Genomic DNA, 19,991 nt, shown 5'->3' on the forward strand with positions numbered 1-19,991 from the left:
TGCTGACCTTGTGCAGGTCCTCAAGTTTCATGCATCATGCTTTCTAAGTTGCACTTATAATGTGACCAAATCATCAATGACTTCACACTCAAATCACATAGCCATTCTTTTCTACGGCATTTAGCTTATAGTTTCTGGTCTGAGCATCTATCAGTAGCACAAGACACCTTCACACTAAACATTTCAGCTGGTAGTTCTCCCTAAAACATGTTGAACAGCAGCAAACAGGTCTCAGCCAACTCAGAAGTCAAACATTCTCTCCACCCAAGGATGTGTTCTTTCTTTCCTACATGTTTCTCCACTCCTAATAGTCAAATACGACACAGGAACAAGAACACATGCAGATACCAACCAAATCGAAGAAGAGGGAGTCCTTTCTTTCTTTACTTTTCTTTACCTTGCTTGACAATACGACAAAAGCAAGAACACCCAACGCCAAGAATCTTAATAAGAGACAAAGAATGAGGAGGATAAGAATCAGTGGACTGACCTTTCTGTCTTCACGCGCCGCCGCCTCCTCCTCCTCCTCCTCCTCCTCGCTGCAGTGGTGGGAGGACATACAGGGACTGGCGTCGGAGGCCACATCCCGGAAGGAGACTGGAAGCAGTGAAAAGCTCGCCTCTCTCGGTTGCCTTGCGTCCTATTCTTGCGTTCAGGAACACCGAGGACATAAGAGAGAGAAGAGGTGGGGGACAAAGGAGTGTCAGCGGTTTCTGCACCTTTCGAGTCTATCTGCTTTATTCTCTCTCTCTCTCTCTCTCTCTCTCTCTCTCTCTCTATATATATATATATATATATATATATATCTGTTGCCGAGAGGAGAGAAAGGGAGGGACGGAGAACTGACGCGAATCCCAAATACGCAGATCAAAAGGGGGAAGTTGCTTCTGCTGCTGCGCCCTGTACACTGTGCACTGCCCGCACCGTTCACCGCCATCGATGCGCTGGAGAGCACGCCGTTCTCGTCTTCGTGCGACAGGCACCCCTCGTTCCTCACCACCGGGCGGAAGGGGCGCCCGCCACTCCCACCCCTATCTCATCACTTCACGAGAGCTTCAAAGCATTAGTCTCCCAGTCGAGGATGGCATGTAAACCTAGTCGACTCGCATCATTCACCTCGGAAGAACGACCAGAAACATTCGCATCAACATGTCTATTGCTGATCGACTCATCATCCTCATCTTTCACGTTGATTCCAACCCTGAACAGCGCAATTATGGCCGACTAGACGTCAAGCCTCTTGCTTCCCTTCTCTTCGTCCTCTTTAACTTCTGCTCCGCTACTCTTGTTTCAGCTACATGGCTGGTGTACATTCTTGTCATACATGGAGAAACATCAGGTAGAAGACTTGATTCCAAGATTGAATTTGATCTATTTGGCGTGCCAAAAACATATTGTCATACATGGAGAAACATCAAATGGTTTCATGTCATCCTCACCGATGTGTAGCTCATGCAAGATTTCAGTACACTAAATAAAGTTCATTGCCATATATATATATATATATAAACAAATGTACGAGCAAATGCTGCCACTGTGAAATTAAGAAGAACATATTTTATAGGTATTCACAAGATTCGCAGTTATTTACGACATACGTACATGTATACTTCATCTATAAAGTCACGTGTCAGGCATGTTCAAGCAGGTTTATTATGTACATCATCCCAATCAACTGCTGCAGCAAAAGAAAAAGGAAGGAAAAATCGATGGGTAAGTAGTGCCACTGACTCAAGCTTAAGCACGATACAGAACAGGGAACATAGTGTAGCACCAAAACCTGTTATGCCCAGTTCTTTTTCTTGGATCGGAGCTGATGAAGCTGGTCCCTCCACTGAGCTGAAAGATGAGAAGAAATTTTCTACTTATTGAGAGTCTATAACAAGCACAAAGTACATAAATTTTATGTTCTTCTGATAGTGATATTTTATCCGCAATTCATGGGGCCAAAGTAAGGGCAGGAAATGAGAATACAATGTATTACCAGCATCTGTGTACCGTTCCTCAACAACAGCAGTCAGCATGTTTAGGATCAAACTGAACTCTTTGGTCTCCAAGCATGGCTGACCATCAGGCCTGTCAACGTCATGGTTTGAATTATGGGATCAAACAAAGCATTGAACAAACACAATATCCATACAACTTCGAAAAGGTAACACGAAAACAAACAAATATATAAGAAGAATGATTTCATGGATTATGTTAAAACACCAAAGTAGCGGTACCAAGAGACAAAATCTGTTGCATAGTATGTACTGAAGACATGAGACTGCAAGCAGAATTTGTCCTCGTCAAAAACCCACCAACATAGTAGGGAGGCACTTGAATGGTGAAAAAAATATTCATGGTTATATGAACATTTAATGGTTCGCGAATCAGGAAATTGGAGAACAGGTTAGGTGATGGAAAGAACAAAACTCATCCAAGCAATACCAGGACAGTCTCTGAATTGGGATGCTAAATCTGACTGACCCTTTTATTTGTATTTTAAATACGCATGGTTTTATTTCTACCTATCAAGTTCTGTGAACAGCACTCCATCTGATTGAGGAACCTGCACTGTCAACTTGCTTGGCTCGACCACTCTCATCCCATCACTATATGCAAGATTTCTGTTGACTTGTATGGGAACCTGCATCAGTCAAAGCCATGAGGAAGCATAGACAAATAGATGTTCCCGAGTGGAAATATAACCTGAACTTTCATATGATAATCATAAAGTATGAATATGACATTATAAGTATTAGCAAATGAAGGGAAACTGGTCCCAAAATGAATATGTGCTAATAACATTGAAGCCATAAAAACATCTAATTCCAGTCTAATCACCTAAATGAACAAAAGAAATGGTTAAGTACCAATATATTAATTAGTTACATCCACATGTCAACCACAGGCATCAAAGTAACAATTTCAGTTAGAACAATATTAGTCTGAAGCAGACACAACCACGCATCAATTACTTGGTCCATGACTAAAGGTTATTACTTAAGAACTAACCATTATGATGACTATGGCATGTCAATCCTATATTTACTCCAGTTCTCGTGTACAGGATGGGCATCCCATGGTTTTAGCCTTTCAGGCTAATCAAGTATGTCACAACCTACCAGTTCCCAACCCACAAGATGTGGATAAAAAGCCAAACTTTGAAGAGAAATCTAAACACTACAAGAAAGAACCAACTTGGCTCATCATTCATGCCACGAGTGAGTCAGTTGCTACCACACCCCTAATAGTAGCAACTAGATGTTGTCCGCTAGTTCAGTGGACAATGTGACCACTTTTTACCAACTTTAGGAATCATGCTATCATTGATCCTCCAGCCTCACTAAAGCAACAAATCATTATCCACTGAATTGAATGACTAAATAAGGATCCAGTAATTTCTTTAAGAAAGTTCTCCAGGTTTCAGTAAGTTTGTCTCTGTCAGATCATTAAACAACAGCAACTCTCTTTACTTGCAGATTAACAAAGCTCGGTTAAGAAAAAGCTGGCGCTGACCCCTACAAGAGAGTTTTGATAGTCCTCTTTCACCCATGTAGGGCAGCAAGTATACTGCAGGTCTTGCTCTTCATGGCATGACTAAAGTCAACTCTTTGTAACAGCATCCCAATACATCCTCATTGGCATAGTTGGAATAAGATGCAAAAATAGAATAGTGAAAAACTGGTCACCCCGCTCAAGAAAACAAGATAAAGAAAAGGAAATCCACAAATAAGAGGAAAAATGAATGCACGTAAGGATAAAATTTACATGTAATTCTCCTTCTGAACTTGTTTTGAGGAATTAGGATCTAAACTGGGACCAGCTCTATAACTTGGGACCAGGATTGGATCAGACTAAATCAGATACTCAGATTCACTTGCATAGAATCCAGGATAGTTGTAATTGGTCAAGAACAGTTACAATAGATTGAAATCAAGTTAATAGTTATATACCCATGAATCTTTACAAGTCGATTCAAATCTTTATATAATATAGCTAGTCAGCCACAACTATGAAAATATATATGATTTCATAGTTGCAATCCAGGATGGTTGCAGCTGCATCATATTTTCTTGAGTGTTGATTCAGTGACTATAAGTCAAGTTAGTACTTATATACCCATCAAGTCCTTACAAGTTGATTCAAATCTTTTCTTATCTCATATATATATATATATATATATATATATATATATATATATATATAGCATTGGTTTGGCACTCTTCAGCACCCAGTTGGTGATCCAAGAGACTTGTTCCCAAAAGGATGCTGATCTACTCAGCAACAAGGTTTTTTTGTTTTTGTTTTTGTTTTGAGAGTGTTTTCATCAGTATCGAGGGGTGGGGGTAGGCAGTTTGAAGTAATAATTTAACAAATGGAAAGCAACTACACAACAATGGGAACGAAGGCATGAAGCATGAGATGTTAAAAAGTGATGCCAAAGAAAAAAAGTTTACAAAAAGGAATATACCACCAAACATAAGAGAAAGAAAAAAAAAGATAAAATCTCTAGAGCCACAGAAAAGCTCAAGTTCATCACAATATTGTCCTTGTACAGCCTACAATTTACCCAACAGTTCTCTTTAAACAAGCTCAACCAGCCCCTTTTCTGCCTTAAATTAAGAATTCCATCACCTACAGAACTCTTAAAATTGATTAGATAACAACAAACCAATTCTCTATCAATTGGACACATCCCAACTCAATTGAACTAAAATTCAACATATCCAACCCTCTCTGCCACACTATATAGAAAGAAAAAAAAAATTCAAAACTACTGTAATTTCTTTAAGAAGTACTAATCCAAGTTATGCTATGAACTCAAACTAGTCCAAGCATGCTTTGAGTCAACCTAGATCTTAGATACTCGATTTGTCCTTAAGCTGGACCAAGCTTCATCTAAGCTAGTATTTGCTACAGTGAGACATTTCTTAAATCTATAAACTTGTATTATTACAGTTTGTGAGACCACACACCAACAACTTTAAGCTTTTTGAGAAGAAGTATGTACCTTGCACCGAACAGCCATATTTATGGCATCCGAAGGTCGGAGATCAAAGCTAATAGTCTCTTTTTCATTCCCTACCTGCATTTGAGCAAGATGCTTAACTCAACCTCTTTTTTCCTTTTAAAGGGAAGTTTACTCAGATCTCATGTTGTCCATGCTACAAAAGAAATTAGAGAAAGCATATCTCATAAATCAGTATTTACCTTTGCAAGGTACAGCTGAGCAAAGTAAGCTTCATTTACCCTCTTGGTGACCCTAACAAGTTGAACCTGGCACAATGAATTTATCAAAAAAACAGAAATAAGAGCCAGCTGCAACTATGAAACGTAAATAAAGACGAGGTATTGTTAATACTAGTCACTGAATCAACACTCAAGAAAATGCTCCTTCAATTACAATCAAGGGTTCTACACAGTAAGTCATATGGTCATAACAATAAATACTACAAGATGATCCCTGATAAACTCAGATACACACAGATGAAAAAGGGTTATAACTGAGAATTGAGTAAGTTTACATACACTTACCACATATCCCATCTTTTCAATCATCTCTTTGATTACTTGATAAACGGTTGGCCTAGCCTGAGAAACATATGTTTTTCACTCTTCATTTTAGAAGGAAAAAGATCAACAAATTTATCCAGATAATCCACAAAATATGATGTCTTACAATTTGGACATTGCGAATTGCAGCCATTAGCAATACACTTGGCATCTCCACTGGAAATTAAGAAAGTTACAAGATTACTTCTTGGAAGAGAAGACTATTGATGACAAATTAAGATAGGAAAAAAAAATACATACAAACAATAATAGGAAGCAGAAGATCACTTCCATCTTCCATCTTCAAGACAATAGCAGGGTGAGGAGCATAGTCTGGTAAATTTCCACCTTGAGGATTATTATGCACGCATCTTAAATGTTTACCATCACGCATCTTTATTATGAAACCATCCGATCCACTTCTGACCTCAACTGCTTGTACAAGAGAACTATCATGTATCTATATTCCTTACAATGAATCATAAGATTAACAGGTTAAATTTCACTTAAAAAGAATAATCAACTTTGTCAGCATGCATCAGTTGGTAAAAAAATAATGAGCAAGATCATCCCACCATTCAAACAAGTGGCTTACTTGTTGTCATCCAATACCACATATTTTCTGATAAAGGGCACCAACTATTTAGTACTAGATAAGTAACATCTAACAAACTCTCTTTGGCCCTTGACTCAGATAGCAAACAACAATATTAGCAACTCTAATAATTTGGCCTCAAGTCTCAGCCTAAGCTGACACATCAAAAGCAAGGAGAAGTTATTCAGTATCCACTAGTTGCGACAACAAAAATGTTGAACACCTAAAGATATCAGGGTTCTGGTCACATGAGTTCTACAATTCAAAAGTCAGGTCCTAATCCGACATTCAGAGGACGAAAAAGTATGACACATATGCAATGTCAAATAAGACTATGGTTCAAAAAGTTACCCGCTTCCATCACACTGGAATTTACATACTCCTCATCGTTTGCACTGAAATTGCCAGCCATGCTTCCGTTATCATCAGAAGAAGAGCTGAAACTACAGTGAACACGCCATTGTCTCTTGCTACAAGGTTGCACATACAAGCCACCAACCTGAACTATGCTTTTGCATCTAGGTTTGTATCCCCAGATTCCACTTTGAAGACATATTGCCTTTGTAATATTATTAGAAATAAGAGGAGTCGGAATTCCAGAGTAATTTGCATGAATATCAGGGCAGCAGATTGTTGCCCCCATCAGAACTGCCATCTCAATTCCCCTCTGTGCAAGATATTATGACATATAAGCACGATTCTACAATGAAAAAGGTCAAAGAGACAAAACTTGGTAAACAGAAGAAACGATCGAAAGGAAGAAAACACGAGCACCACAACTGAGAGAAAGTACCAGGACCTCACCAATATGTTAGTAATGAATTTTGTGCATGACAGGTTACTGAAACCAAATGAATTTAGTAGTGTTTTTTGCTCATAGTAGAGTACTAATCACTAATCACTTAAAATAATTCTATGATGCACCATCTGAAAAATATGCAACACAACAACATGTGTTTCTTGATTTGAACAATGAGCCTGAATCATTGTAGTCTACAAACAGAAATTAACAGAGTAAAAGCATCATCTACCATAAGTTTATTTTGCTCACATAATTTCTTTTTCATAATACACATTTAAACTTGTTTGTCTTGTTTTTAAAATTAAAATATTTTTCATATGGTGCAATTTAACTAGTTTGTTTTGTTACCTTGAAATCATATGAGTTCATGAAGAACTGGTATAACTCTAAGAGATCAGGGAACAATTAAAGAGTTATTAAGTTGTTATGATATAAATAATGAATAAAAATGTTGGAGCAACATGGACGCCTAGAATGTCATGGCACATGGCTCCTTATGAGATAAACTGAAAGTGGATTGTACACAGCTCCATCTCCCATAAATCTAACCCATGCTAGCAATTTAAACAAAGAGGACATAACAATCTGGAAAGATAGATACAGAAGGCACCTCCAAAACCTATCCAACTCTGGAGATGATATATTCAACACAAAGGAAGAAGTTTTGACAACCATGGTTCTATTGAAGTCAGACTTCAAACCAGGTTCTGGAATGCATAAAACGCATAGGAATTCTTACTAACGAAGCTTCAGAATTAGCAAAACCAAGAACAGAACTTCATATACAACATTATCTGCCACGACGACATGGAATTATTGGCACTTAGGAAGGTTGAAAAAAGAAGACACCATTTGATGCATAACAAGTTCAATTTTCTGTTCTCGGGGAAAAATACAGAAGCTTTGTGGCCTTCGAGAGAAAAAAGAAACATATAGAGAATGAAGAGAAGTCTAAGTTCTACCAAATTTAAACAAATACAACCTTAATGGAATGTCAGACCATGGAATTACATACTGAATTCACTTTGCCATTTAACATCATATCAGCTCCAAATATATTGGTCATATAGTTGATTAACAAAAGTGCAAAGCTGTGATAAAGGCTTAAAGTGTTAAGTGAGAAAATAAATCTCTCTGCAAATTAAAGAAACAAGAAGTCACCTTACATGCATTTTTCAGAATGTACTATATCATGCAGCAAAATACTTCTGTTTTAGTATCCGTTTGATAGAAAGCTTGGTTATGTTTTATGATCTTGGCAATGCTTCAAAAGTTCCAATTCAAAATACAATTTCCATTTGATTGTTAAGGAGTTACACTTATGTATAAAGACTTAAGAGCAAAGATTTTCACCTTTACGGTATAAAGTAAGATGATTTCTTGTGGTGGTTTGTATTAATGAGTTAAAAATGATTTATTAGCATATTCAAATACAGGATGGGCAAAAGACATGCTTAAGTGACATGCGCGGAATATTTTTCACATATATATTTCTGTTATCAGCCAATTCTCACTTCAACTATATATATATAAACCTATCACTGAATGAAGAGTTTCTTAAATTGCGACTGAGGTACCCCACAAGCGTACAATCAGTTGCAAAGTGCATCTTGATAGCATAAATTTCATACGATCATTTCTCTCATGCATCTGTTACAGTTTCTTAACATATTTATTTTGTTTATCTTCTTCCAGAACAATCCCACTCATCCTGCCACGCTCATATGCATGCATCACAAGATTCACAACTTGTTATTACCAAAATTATTCATTTCCTTGGTCCCTAAAACTTCCAACATTCACTCAACTCACTAGACCCAAAGAGATCGATCATCACATGATTAACTAAGCAAAAGATAAACAAAAAGAAGCACAAAAACCAGATCAAAGCAAAAGCTGCAACCTTTAGCGAAATCAAGTAATACTTTCACAAATAATCCAAGCCAAATATGCCAAACCAGCACCATCTCAGAAACCCAGCACACAACCTCGCAAGTCTCAGACGAACAACTCTCGGAAAGGAAAAACAAGTGAACAAAAAACCGAAAAGGAAAAACAAGGGAAAAAAAAAAAGAGAGAAATGAATTCGATTACCTACAGCCCCGCTTACAAAACCGGACTTGAATCGACGGACCAAAATGGCTACAGACCAGTTGCGATCACGAAAGAACACCAACCATGCGAACCCACAGGAACCAAATCTTTACAACGAAGTCTACCGCCCGACGAAGATGAGGAAAAGGTAATTAGCAATCCGTAGACCAAACACCCCAAGATTCCGAACCCGACGCTTCCTTTGCCCACTGTCTACAAGGAGAATGCTTTATTCGAATCCTAAATTACGTATTTATTCCAACCTTTTCTGTTTTGCCACATTTACATACTCCAGTGGGCAAAGTCGGTCAAGGGTAGATAAGTAATTTAAGATTCTGTTATACCACGAATACCCTTCCTTTGTTTCATCTGCTACGCTGCTCGGGGAGTCGGCTCCCACCGTATTCCCGGGCTACTCGTCCCCTAAAAGACAAAAAAACCCCTCCGCGTCTGGGTTGCATATCGTTATAGAGTAGCCATCTAATTCGGAATTAAAGGAAGAGTTGGTGGTAATTTAGTCATTTAATTTCCCGGAACCACACGCAACCGGGAGCCGTCGGTTAACGGATGAGGGGTGGAAAAAATCCACACCATGGGATGCAGAAGAATTGACACGTGTCCACCCGAAGTGGTCCGGATAAGGGTGTTATTTCTTTTTCTTTTCTTTCCTTTAGTAAACGGGTGTCTCTTTGGGCTTATCCAACAAAAATATCCGCGTGAGGACATCTCACCGGAATGCTGATCATGATCAAGGTGGCTCACCTGACGCACGAATATTGGCGGATCTTTGATATTATTTTGCGTTAGAAGTTTCTACTTCTGACTTATTCGACCTGACACTGTAATTAAGAGCCACATGGGATGACAGCTTGGCAGACACCAGCATGACCTCCATCTCGATTCGGCTCAATTGAACGCTGCCAATGGATTTATTATTGCAAACAATTGAAATACAATATTTATTATTGTATTATTTCTATGGCATTAATCTTTTTAAAAATGTTAATATATTAAACTTGAATTTACAGAGATAAATATTAAAATCATTGGCCGATTTCCTTAAGAAGTCATCATTTTTGTTTTTTTCCAAATAGTGTCTCTGTTTTTTTTTCTCAAATAGCGCCCTTATTTTTTGTTATCTCGAAAATACCCCTTCATTTTCTTCCCCGCCGTCGCCTCCGCCCCACCGACGTCACCCGTGCTTCCCCGCCCGCCACCTTCGCGCCGCTGGCGCCACCCACGCATCGCCTCCGCCATTGCTCCCCCGCTCGTCGCTGCGAGATTCGCCCTTCCCCGTCGCACCCCTCACCTCCGCGTTTGCCCTTCCCCATCGTGCTCCTCACCTCCGCCCGAGCGAAAGGCAACCGTTGCCCCTTCTGTCGCCGCCAACAACAAGGCACCCCGTTAACTATGCTCTGCCGCCCCACAAAGCAGAGGAAGGGAGGGCGGCGCATACAGGGCCAACGATAACAAGACCGATCCTTCCTCTATTGTCGCCGACCTGGCCATAGGCTGCCCCACCCTCCCTTCCTCTGCTTTGTGGAGCGGGGGAGGCGCAGCAGGCTGCGTTGTCATCGGTCGCGGCACAAGGGGTAGCAGCCGTCTCTCGCTCAGGCGGAGGTGAGGAGCGTGATGGGGAAGGGCGGGGACCCATCTGCGGAAAAAGGCACACGCGGAAGCGAGGAGCACTATGGGGAAGGGCGGCGTCAAAGGGGTGGAGGTATTTTCGAAATTACAGAAAACAGGGACGTTGTCTGAGAAAAAAAGGAAAAGAGGGGCTTTTTCAAAAAAATTGGTCCAAAATAATTCAATGCGTACAGTTCCACGTGGCAAGAGAGGGGCTGCTTAATTGACCGCGTGTCAAAGCCGGTGCTCTCCGCCGTACTCGGAAGTCCGCGATTCCGCGGTACATTCCCTTCGGTCAACAGATTGGACGGTGGAAATGAGGCGCCGCGAAGCACCCTCAAATCTGGTCCGACGGTTCTATCAGGGTACATTGTGCCGCCGGTTCAACATAAGTAGTGCAGGAAGCGCAGCGCCCGATACGAACCCGACGTGTCGGTTATATTTAATTTGGCGCCTCCACTCGGTCGCCCATCGTTCTCTTGATCTGGTGATTCGTAGCGGACGCAGAGATCTGTGAGATCCACGCACGGAATTGGTGTGGATTAAATGTAGGCACAGAGTGACAGTCGATCCAAGCCGGGTCGCGACGATTTTGAGGCAGCGCTGGGCGGAGATGGGAGTAGTGTAGGCTGTGATTTAGGGCTCCTGGTGAAGTCCGTTGGAGGAATCGCAAGGGGCAGAAGGTGATCCAACGTAGGGGCCTGCCGATCTGATGGTGCCCCCGCTTGGGTCTCCGGGAAACCTAGGGCTTTAGTCCGTTCTTGGGTAGAGAACGAGGGAGAGTGGGAGGGTTGAGATCTTTGCTGCTGAAAGCATAGAAGAAGAAGCCCCGAGTGGTAGTTGGGCAACTCTCTGAAGTCCGCTAGATATTTGCTCGGACCAAGGTAATTACTTTTTCTGATATCTCTCAGTTTGTAATCCTGATCATTGGATCGTCTAGTGGAGACCTTTTTCAGCTTTAGCTGTTTGCTCTTTCGCTGCAAATTTTTGGGTTTTGGCTTCTGCCATCTCGAACTGAGTTCCGTGAGTTCGTTTCTCCATAGTTCTCATTTTCATTAAGGTAAATTTCATAATTATAGAGTTTTATTTGGTTTTGGATGATGATTTAATGGCTTTTCCCTTTGATGTCCTGTTTAAATCTTGAAGTTTACTCTTTTAGAAAATTCCCGTTTAGTCGGACTAGTCGTTTTGGAAATGTCTAATGTTTTGATGTCAGACAAAAATTTTGCTCTTTCTCATCATTTACTCTCTATGGTGATTCCCTTCCAGTTGAACTAACCATTTTAGGAATTTTCAATGTCCTGACGTCAGAAAGAAGTGGTCTTTCTTTTTTTTTTTCTGGTTTGTAGCATGATGTTGTTTGCTTAATCTCCGGCTTCTATTAGATCTAGTTGCTTTTTGAATACAGTGATCTCTGTTTCATTGTACTTTTGCTTTTGTTCTTTATAGGAAATGGCTATGCTAGTTGATCCTCCAAATGGAGTGGGAAACCAAGGAAAACATTACTACTCAATGTGGCAAACCTTGTTTGAGATCGATACAAAGTATGTTCCCATCAAGCCCATTGGCAGAGGAGCATATGGGATTGTGTGCTCATCAATCAACCGTGAGACAAACGAAAAAGTTGCTATCAAAAAAATTCACAATGTATTTGATAACCGTGTGGATGCACTTAGAACATTGCGCGAACTGAAACTCCTTCGACACATTCGGCATGAAAATGTTATTGCTTTGAAAGATATAATGATGCCAGCCCACAGGAGAACATTTAGGGATGTGTATCTTGTTTATGAACTTATGGATACCGATCTGCATCAGATTATCAAATCATCACAAGCACTTTCCAATGACCACTGTCAGTACTTTCTCTTTCAGGTATCGATTCTTGAAATTTGAAATTGTGCACGGTACTAAAAGATAATTTGTGGGCACCATTAATAATCCATCTCTCATGGTTGGTTTGGTGGCCTAGATTTTTATGCATAAGACAACTTCTCATGGTTTGGTTTTTTATTCATGATACCACTTACTATGGCATGAATTTTTTTCTTCTTTTTCTACAGTCATGACTACATTTCAAAAGCCAGTTTCTTATAGCTTGACTTATTGATGGACAGAAGCTAAAATTGTCTTGGTTTCTCATGCATAATATAACTTTTTGTTAGCTTTCTTGGTTTCAAATCTTAGCTTCGCAAATTGGTTTCTTATTTGTAAGGCAATCTCTAATGCTTAGATTCCTCCTGAGCAAGCTCATATGGCTCATTTTCCTCTTGACTCAACATCATATGGATTGATTCCATGGCTTATTTCTTATGTAAAGTCTGATCTCTAATGACTTGGCATCGTAACTTTCCTACATGTTGACATTTTATGGATTGATCTTTTCTTTACTAAATGGTTTTAATTTCTTATGTATAAGATGACCTCTAATGATTTAGATCTTTATGACTTGAATTTTTTTACTATAGTAGAAGCTAGGTGGCACCATGGGCTAAAATCTCAGCTGTTATCGATATTGGTCTGCAGCTGGACTGATATGGGACTGGTAGGTACATGTATGGGGTAGTAGCACAGCTGGGTATTGGTAAACTTACCGCTAGGTAAATCTGACACGGTAAGTTTACCGAGTGGTAACTCTGGTTTCTGACCTGATTGAGTGAAATTGCCTGATCCTCACACTGGTCTGCAGTCAGATGAGTAAAATTCAGTTGGTATGAAATTTGAATCCATGGATTGTATTACTCATAAACTAATTTTTTATTGCTCAGCTTCTTTTTTCTTGGACATGCTTGAGATTGTTTATTGCTTTATTTAGTGAATTGGAATCAGGGAAACACTAGGCATAAGTTAATCCCTTATAGCTTGGCACTAGTTGGAGTGGGCCAGTTATCCTTTGTTTTAGAATGACACTTCCTGATTTCCATCTCGGTGAGGTTCGGCTGTTTTCGGGACAGTTTTAGCCTATTTATTTTCTTTATTTTCTTTCTTGAAAAAAAATTCTGCAGCAACACAGGGTCCATTTAACTTGTCACTCCAAAAAATATATCACACCCACAAAAATTCTACCGAGTAGTCAGGTGCTTTGTTATTAGTCATGTTCCTTAGGAAAATACAAATTGCTTCCATTTACCATGAAGTGCAATTTTGTTTACATTTTTCATGTAGTTAGTTCAATTGTTTTGGCATTTTTGAGGGATTATATCATTCAGTTCAACAGTTCCAAGGATAAATCCATAATCACCCACCTTTTGAGGAATACCTATAATATTTATGTACATTATGTTTCATTATGACTTGTTGGAAGTTAACAAACATAAGCCAGTCTACTTGTGATGAACAAGAGAAACATCTAGATTTTACGGACTCGATTTATAGGGATAACGTGATGATTGAAGTTTTAAATGGATTTTCTACTTAAGAAGTGAACATGAATTTAAATACTTTGCCTTACATCGAAATTCTTAATATGGTACCTAAGATGTGTTGATAACATGGATGTCATCTCATCTGAGATGATGGGGATATGATCTGTATTGGTTCTTATTGGGAGGTTCAAAGATAGTAAGAAAAAAATTCCTATTGGATGTTGCTTGAAATTTTTTAATATTATTACAACTCTTGATTGAGAGTAGCCTGATATTGGATATTTTCCATGAATTATGCTGACTTTGTCCATTGAACTTTATCAGCATAATATGTTCTTTGGAATTTCTTGACTAATTAATTAGACTTGTGATCTTGCAATTCAATAGAATTGTTGGTAAGTTCAACTGACTTTATTTACCATGACCATGAAACTATAATGGCCTTGCTTTAGGAACTTTTATGCTAGAGCAAATGGCGATTTATTAGAGAGTTTCTAAGTGGACACTCACAGGCAAGGCACATTCTCAAGTCTATAGGCTCTTACCGCAGAAGGAAAGAGATGCTTGTACCTATTTATTGCATATTATACCTATTTATATAATTCATTCATGCTGATGATGATACTCTTAAGTACGGTTTGTTGTACTGATGCATACTGTCAGGTACGGGCAGTACGTACCGGTTCGATATCAGTACACAGACCAACAAAGTCTGTACCGGGTGGTAAGGGTCGAAATTTGATCGTTATCGACCTGTACTAGTTGGTATACTCGGATTTCGACCATTGCAGACTTGTACTAGGCGATAATGGTTGAAATCCGACCATTACTAACCTATACCAGTCGATAACGGTCGGATTTCGACCGTTGCCGATCAAGGGTTGAGATTGCCCTATTTCAAATGGTCAATTTGACCTTTTGAGGCTTAGAAAAGTGTTTTTAAACCCTTTCCTCCCCCTCTTTCAACGTATTTTACTCTCTCAAACTCTCTCAAACTCATTTTCACTTATATCTCTCTCTTATTCTCCCATTTTCACTCTCCTAAACTTAACAAAGCTACGATTTATGAATTTGGATCAAATTTAGGAGATTAATTTGGGAGGATTAAGAGGAAGAATACTCTAATCAAGAGGTATGTATTCTCTTTCTAGATTTTTATTTATTTATGACATGATTAAGCCTATTCTATGTGGTGTATGACTTAACATTAAGGTCCTTAATGTTGTGATTAGTGTGTTTAATATTAATTTTTTTCAAAATTAGACACTTAATAAGTCAAATCTTTATATTTCATGCATATTAAAGATTGGATCATATGTTTGTGATGGTATAATAGATTTAATTAGATTTTAATTAAGTTTTTTTAATGTTATGATTAGTGATTCTAATGATGATTTAATCAAAATTGATCGTTTGGATCAATTTATATTATTTTTGTTAAAATTATACTAAATTTATATTTATTTCTAATTTAAAAACCTTAATCTAACTTTTTTTCTATTTTTCAGGTATTTTTGGAGGTTTTTTTGATAATTTTGGGTGTACCGTCGGTATGCCCTGGCGTATCGTCGGTATGCCTCGGTTGGCAGAGTGGATATGCTTCTCAAAGGGGAGCTATCTTGCTTTCATATGAAAAATAGATCTGTGATAGTCCTATTTTACCTCTCTGTTTAGCCTTTTTTTTCTAGGTACAAGAGTCTTAGTAAAGGCTCAAATTCTGGTCTACAAGTGGTCTGCAGAGGAAACTGAATAATAAGCATATTTTTCTGGAAAAATATTGACACTCAACTCTTCAAGCTGATAACTTATGATTTGGGCATGCATTTCAGTAATATCTTGCATGATTTTTTGCATGCTGTATTGGGATAAATGACATAGCTGACTAAAAATTAATTCATTCCAATCAAGTTATCATGGACTTAAAAGTAATTTGGGAGGATCAGAAAATATGGGTTTTTTTTAATTTGTTGAAAACTTAATTGGATGCTGAGGATCATGTCTAATTAAATAGCAGATTATGTTCAGTTTAGGTTTAAGGCTTATCTTCTTACAGTAACAATTTCTCATATTGGCATATTGCTTGCATGATATTGCTATTTATGATTGGATTTGCTACTAAATCTTGAAGTTGACTAAACTCATTTGATTAATTTACCTCCAGATTAAGTAGGTTATCTTTTATGCTAATGAAAATGAAGGGCAGACATGGCGGCTAAGAAATAGGTCAAGTACCAAATATATCTATCCAGATGGACGATATGCATATTGAACTTTGCTTATTTTTTTATTGTCTATAGATAAAAGACAAATATAATTAATTACACCCTGGTAGTACTTGGTAAATATGTAGCTTTAATGGGAATTTTTAATTGAGGCTTCAACAAATATAATTAAAGAAAGCTGGTAATTCTTGGCAAGGTTCGCCATACCGATGTGTACCGCCCGGTACCGTACCGGTCCGAGAGGCGACCGGTACGCGGACCGCCCTCTACCGGGCGGTACACCAAAAAAAGCCTGTATCGGGCGGTAACGGTCGAAATTTCGACCGTTACCGCCCGGTACCATTCGGTAACGGTCGATTTCGACCGTTACCGCCCGATACCACTCGGTAATGGTCGAAATCGACCGGTACCACTCGGTAACGGTCGAAATCGACCGTTACCACACTGTAGCAGTGCTACAGTGCTCCAACGGTCAAATTGACCGTTGTAGCCATTTCTCCTCCTATTTAAACTAATCTTCTCTCCCCTATTTCATTATACACTCTTAAACTCTCTCTCAAACATTTCTTTTCTCTCATAAACTCTATAAAACAACGATTTGTGAATTCAATCGAGGTAAATTTGGGAAGATTAAGAGGAAGAACTTTCTAATCAAGAGGTATGAGTCAAACTGCTCGAGGAACTACCGATACCCAACGGTCACACTCGTCCGCCCAACGTGCAAAGGCAAAGGGGAAGGCAATAGCATCAGTTGCATCGTTGGAAAGAATCGAGTCGGGCGACGAGACACCTTCACAATCACATTCTCTTTCTCGTTCGGTCCAGAGACATGACAGCAACACGGACAACAGTGCCTCAACAGATGATGGCGGTGATACCGGGCAGTCGTTGGTCTCGTCTGCACAACTTGAGGGTGGTGAATGGACTGAGGAGCAATATTTTACACATGCCACTCAAGATTTAGATCATGGAACTCGACAAGGTACTGGTTAAGTTTATGCGCGGAAGGGAAAGGAGAAGGGGAAGGGGAAGGCAGTGGATAAATATGAATAAATGCGACAGAGCATACATGATATAGACACAGAAAGAGACTCATCGTATTCACAGCCATCGTATTATGAAGAATTATATGGGCAACAACAGTATGGTGATAGTTGGTCATCCTTCTCTGAGCAACAGCATGATACAGAACAACACCAATATATGCCTCAAGAGCTGCCTCGGACAAATATGATTTATGACGATCAATCTACGATCAGTACCACATTGATGCATCAATGGCATACGGTGTATCAATACACTATGTCATGTGATCAATTTCATGATTGGGTCAAACAAACGTATCATATTGATATGTATCGGATCGAGGACCCCGATCCACCACCCGTGGAGGCCTGTCGTTCGTTTTGGTGGTAGAATTAACAATCAGGTATATCTAGATATATGATTATTTAATTCATTTGAATTTTAGAGTTTATATTGTAACAAAATAGTCTAACAATTCAACTGATTTTTCTATAGATATTTCAATCTATAACGAGCTGAAATACGAACCTCGAACAAGACTACCTCAAAGCCCGAAAAAGATATGTGATGCTATTTTTACCAAATTTACATTAATTTTGCTAAACTTATATTATTACTATATTTATTTGTAACTTGAAAACTCTATCCTAACTTTTTTTTTAATTTTCAGGTATTTTCGGAGGGATAAATCGGTGAAATCAGGTGTACCGAGCGGTACACCTCGGTATACCGCTCGGTACGCCGTACCGTACCGTACCGAGCCAGCGTCGAAACGCCGGTACGGTACGGTTCGGCGAACCTTGATTCTTGGTAAGTATGTAGCCTTAATAGGATTCTTTAATTAATCTAAAATGAACGTACATTTTCCCAAGTAATAGCTCCGTAGTAGATTCTTGTGAGTTCTAAGTGGATATTGTGCCTACTTGATGAAAGAGGAAAGCTGCTATATCAAGTTTTTTTTTTTTTTTTGGTTCTCAGATATACCAACTTATTTGATGGAAGGCTTCAAATGTTTATCGTCTGCTAATCTAAATTTTAGACAGGACCAAGTTTCAGATCCTTTAGCTTCGACCCCTACAGAAGCTACCCTTTCAGTATTAATTTGGTATAGTTGCAGACTCCTTTTTTTCCATATCCTCCTTGCTTTAAATTTAGGTAGATATGAACAATAGTCTTAAGTGTTTGATGACATGTGGATAATCTTTTTTTTCCCAATTGAGTTATCAGCAGTTTTGTTTTTTTTTTAACTCTTTCTTAGCAGATATAGATATGCATTTGGATATACAGTCTGCACCATTTATATTTAATGATTGATATGGTTATGGAATGTGAAGATTGGCCGAGTCTTTTTCTTAAAAAAGACTTCTGACAAGCTTTTGGTTAAACTCTCTCATTTGATTATAGTTGCTGCGTGGATTGAAGTATATCCACTCTGCGAACATACTCCACAGAGATCTGAAACCTGGGAATCTTCTTGTTAATGCTAATTGTGAGCTCAAAATTTGTGATTTTGGTCTGGCTCGTACAAGTAGTGGGAAAGGCCAGTTCATGACCGAGTATGTCGTTACCCGCTGGTATCGGGCACCTGAGCTACTTCTCTGCTGTGATAACTATGATACCTCCATAGATGTTTGGTCAGTTGGATGCATCTTTGCTGAGCTGCTTGGACGAAAGCCCATCTTCCCAGGCACAGAATGCCTTAACCAACTTAAACTCATTGTCAATATACTTGGCACCATGAGTGATGCTGATATTGGCTTCATTGACAACCCAAAGGCTCGTAAATATATCAAATCCTTGCCATACACTCCTGGTGTTCCTCTTGGTAATCTATACCCAATGGCCAATCCTTTAGCCATTGATTTACTGCAGAAGATGCTTGTTTTTGATCCATCCAAGAGGATTAGTGTCACTGAGGCACTGGAGCACCCTTACATGTCACCTCTTTATGACCCCAGTGCCAATCCCCCAGCTGAGGTTCCTATCGATCTTGACATTGATGAAAATCTTGGAGAAGATTTGATCAGGGAGATGATCTGGAAGGAGATGCTTTACTATCATCCAGAAGCTTCTGCAAACACATAAGAATCTGTGCTTGTTATCAGAGCAAACTCCAGGCTTATAATTTATAAAAGTCCACTATTATTTTGTTGTGGCTGTTCTCTTGTTATGAGATATGTTCCAACAGTCTTTCCTGTAAATATTAATGTATCGTGTGCTAAGTGCATGTGGTGGGTGGTGTTCCTCATACTATATTAACACTTGTATGACTTGACTTTGCGATGCACTGCGAAGTTCACCATTCTTGATGATCCTAAAGCGCCCACATTAGATGTGGTACATATAATTGTTTGCTGGCCATTGATTTCTTGCAGATTTTTAAGTTTCTGAAGTGTGTTCATCCTTCTGTTTCTAGATATGCTTCAGCATTTGGTTCAGAACTTATTTTGGATGGCTAATGTTGCATGGATGATAGTTTAGTCAGATTAAACTTGGTGCAATTTAGTGTTGACCATGTTTTGGCTGTATCATATTGAGAATGTTTAGTCTGCTGGTTCTGTTAATCTGTTTATATTTTCCTCTTTGGAGTACGTGCAGGATTTTGACTAGAGACCACAAGAGGTTATGGATGCTCTACGGGCACCAATTGAGGTTACTACTTTCTTAAGAGTTCCATTTAAAGTAGGCGTCTTTGTTAAATAGTTATGCAATGACAATGT

General features: G+C 39.0%; 2 protein-coding genes across 4 annotated transcripts; one reads left to right on the forward strand and one right to left on the reverse strand.

Annotated features, from left to right (window-relative positions):
- Positions 1-1,466: 1,466 nt before the first annotated feature.
- Positions 1,467-9,253, reverse strand: LOC103981174 (bifunctional nuclease 2). Of its 3 annotated transcripts, none has more exons than XM_018825563.2 (11): positions 9,033-9,253; positions 6,488-6,803; positions 5,803-5,973; positions 5,669-5,718; positions 5,524-5,580; positions 5,200-5,265; positions 5,000-5,074; positions 2,514-2,632; positions 1,985-2,076; positions 1,781-1,839; positions 1,467-1,675 (listed from the first exon to the last, which is right to left on the reverse strand). In XM_018825563.2, exons 2-10 carry the CDS (start codon positions 6,789-6,791, stop codon positions 1,784-1,786), a joined length of 990 nt encoding a protein of 329 aa, XP_018681108.2. In that variant the 5' UTR covers positions 6,792-6,803; positions 9,033-9,253; the 3' UTR covers positions 1,467-1,675; positions 1,781-1,783. The 3 variants fall into 3 exon arrangements, with proteins under 3 accessions (XP_018681108.2, XP_009396078.2, XP_009396079.2); XM_009397803.3 differs by having other exon boundaries at positions 1,467-1,678; XM_009397804.3 differs by lacking the exon at positions 9,033-9,253 and adding an exon at positions 8,842-8,964 and having other exon boundaries at positions 1,467-1,678.
- Positions 9,254-11,120: 1,867 nt separating this feature from the next.
- Positions 11,121-19,583, forward strand: LOC135645793 (mitogen-activated protein kinase 4). The gene is made up of 3 exons (XM_065164536.1): positions 11,121-11,542; positions 12,108-12,533; positions 18,676-19,583. Exons 2-3 carry the CDS (start codon positions 12,111-12,113, stop codon positions 19,354-19,356), a joined length of 1,104 nt encoding a protein of 367 aa, XP_065020608.1. The 5' UTR covers positions 11,121-11,542; positions 12,108-12,110; the 3' UTR covers positions 19,357-19,583.
- Positions 19,584-19,991: the final 408 nt, after the last annotated feature.

This window comes from Musa acuminata, chromosome BXJ1-4 (genome assembly GCF_036884655.1).
Source record: "Musa acuminata AAA Group cultivar baxijiao chromosome BXJ1-4, Cavendish_Baxijiao_AAA, whole genome shotgun sequence".
Taxonomy (NCBI): Eukaryota; Viridiplantae; Streptophyta; class Magnoliopsida; order Zingiberales; family Musaceae; genus Musa; species Musa acuminata.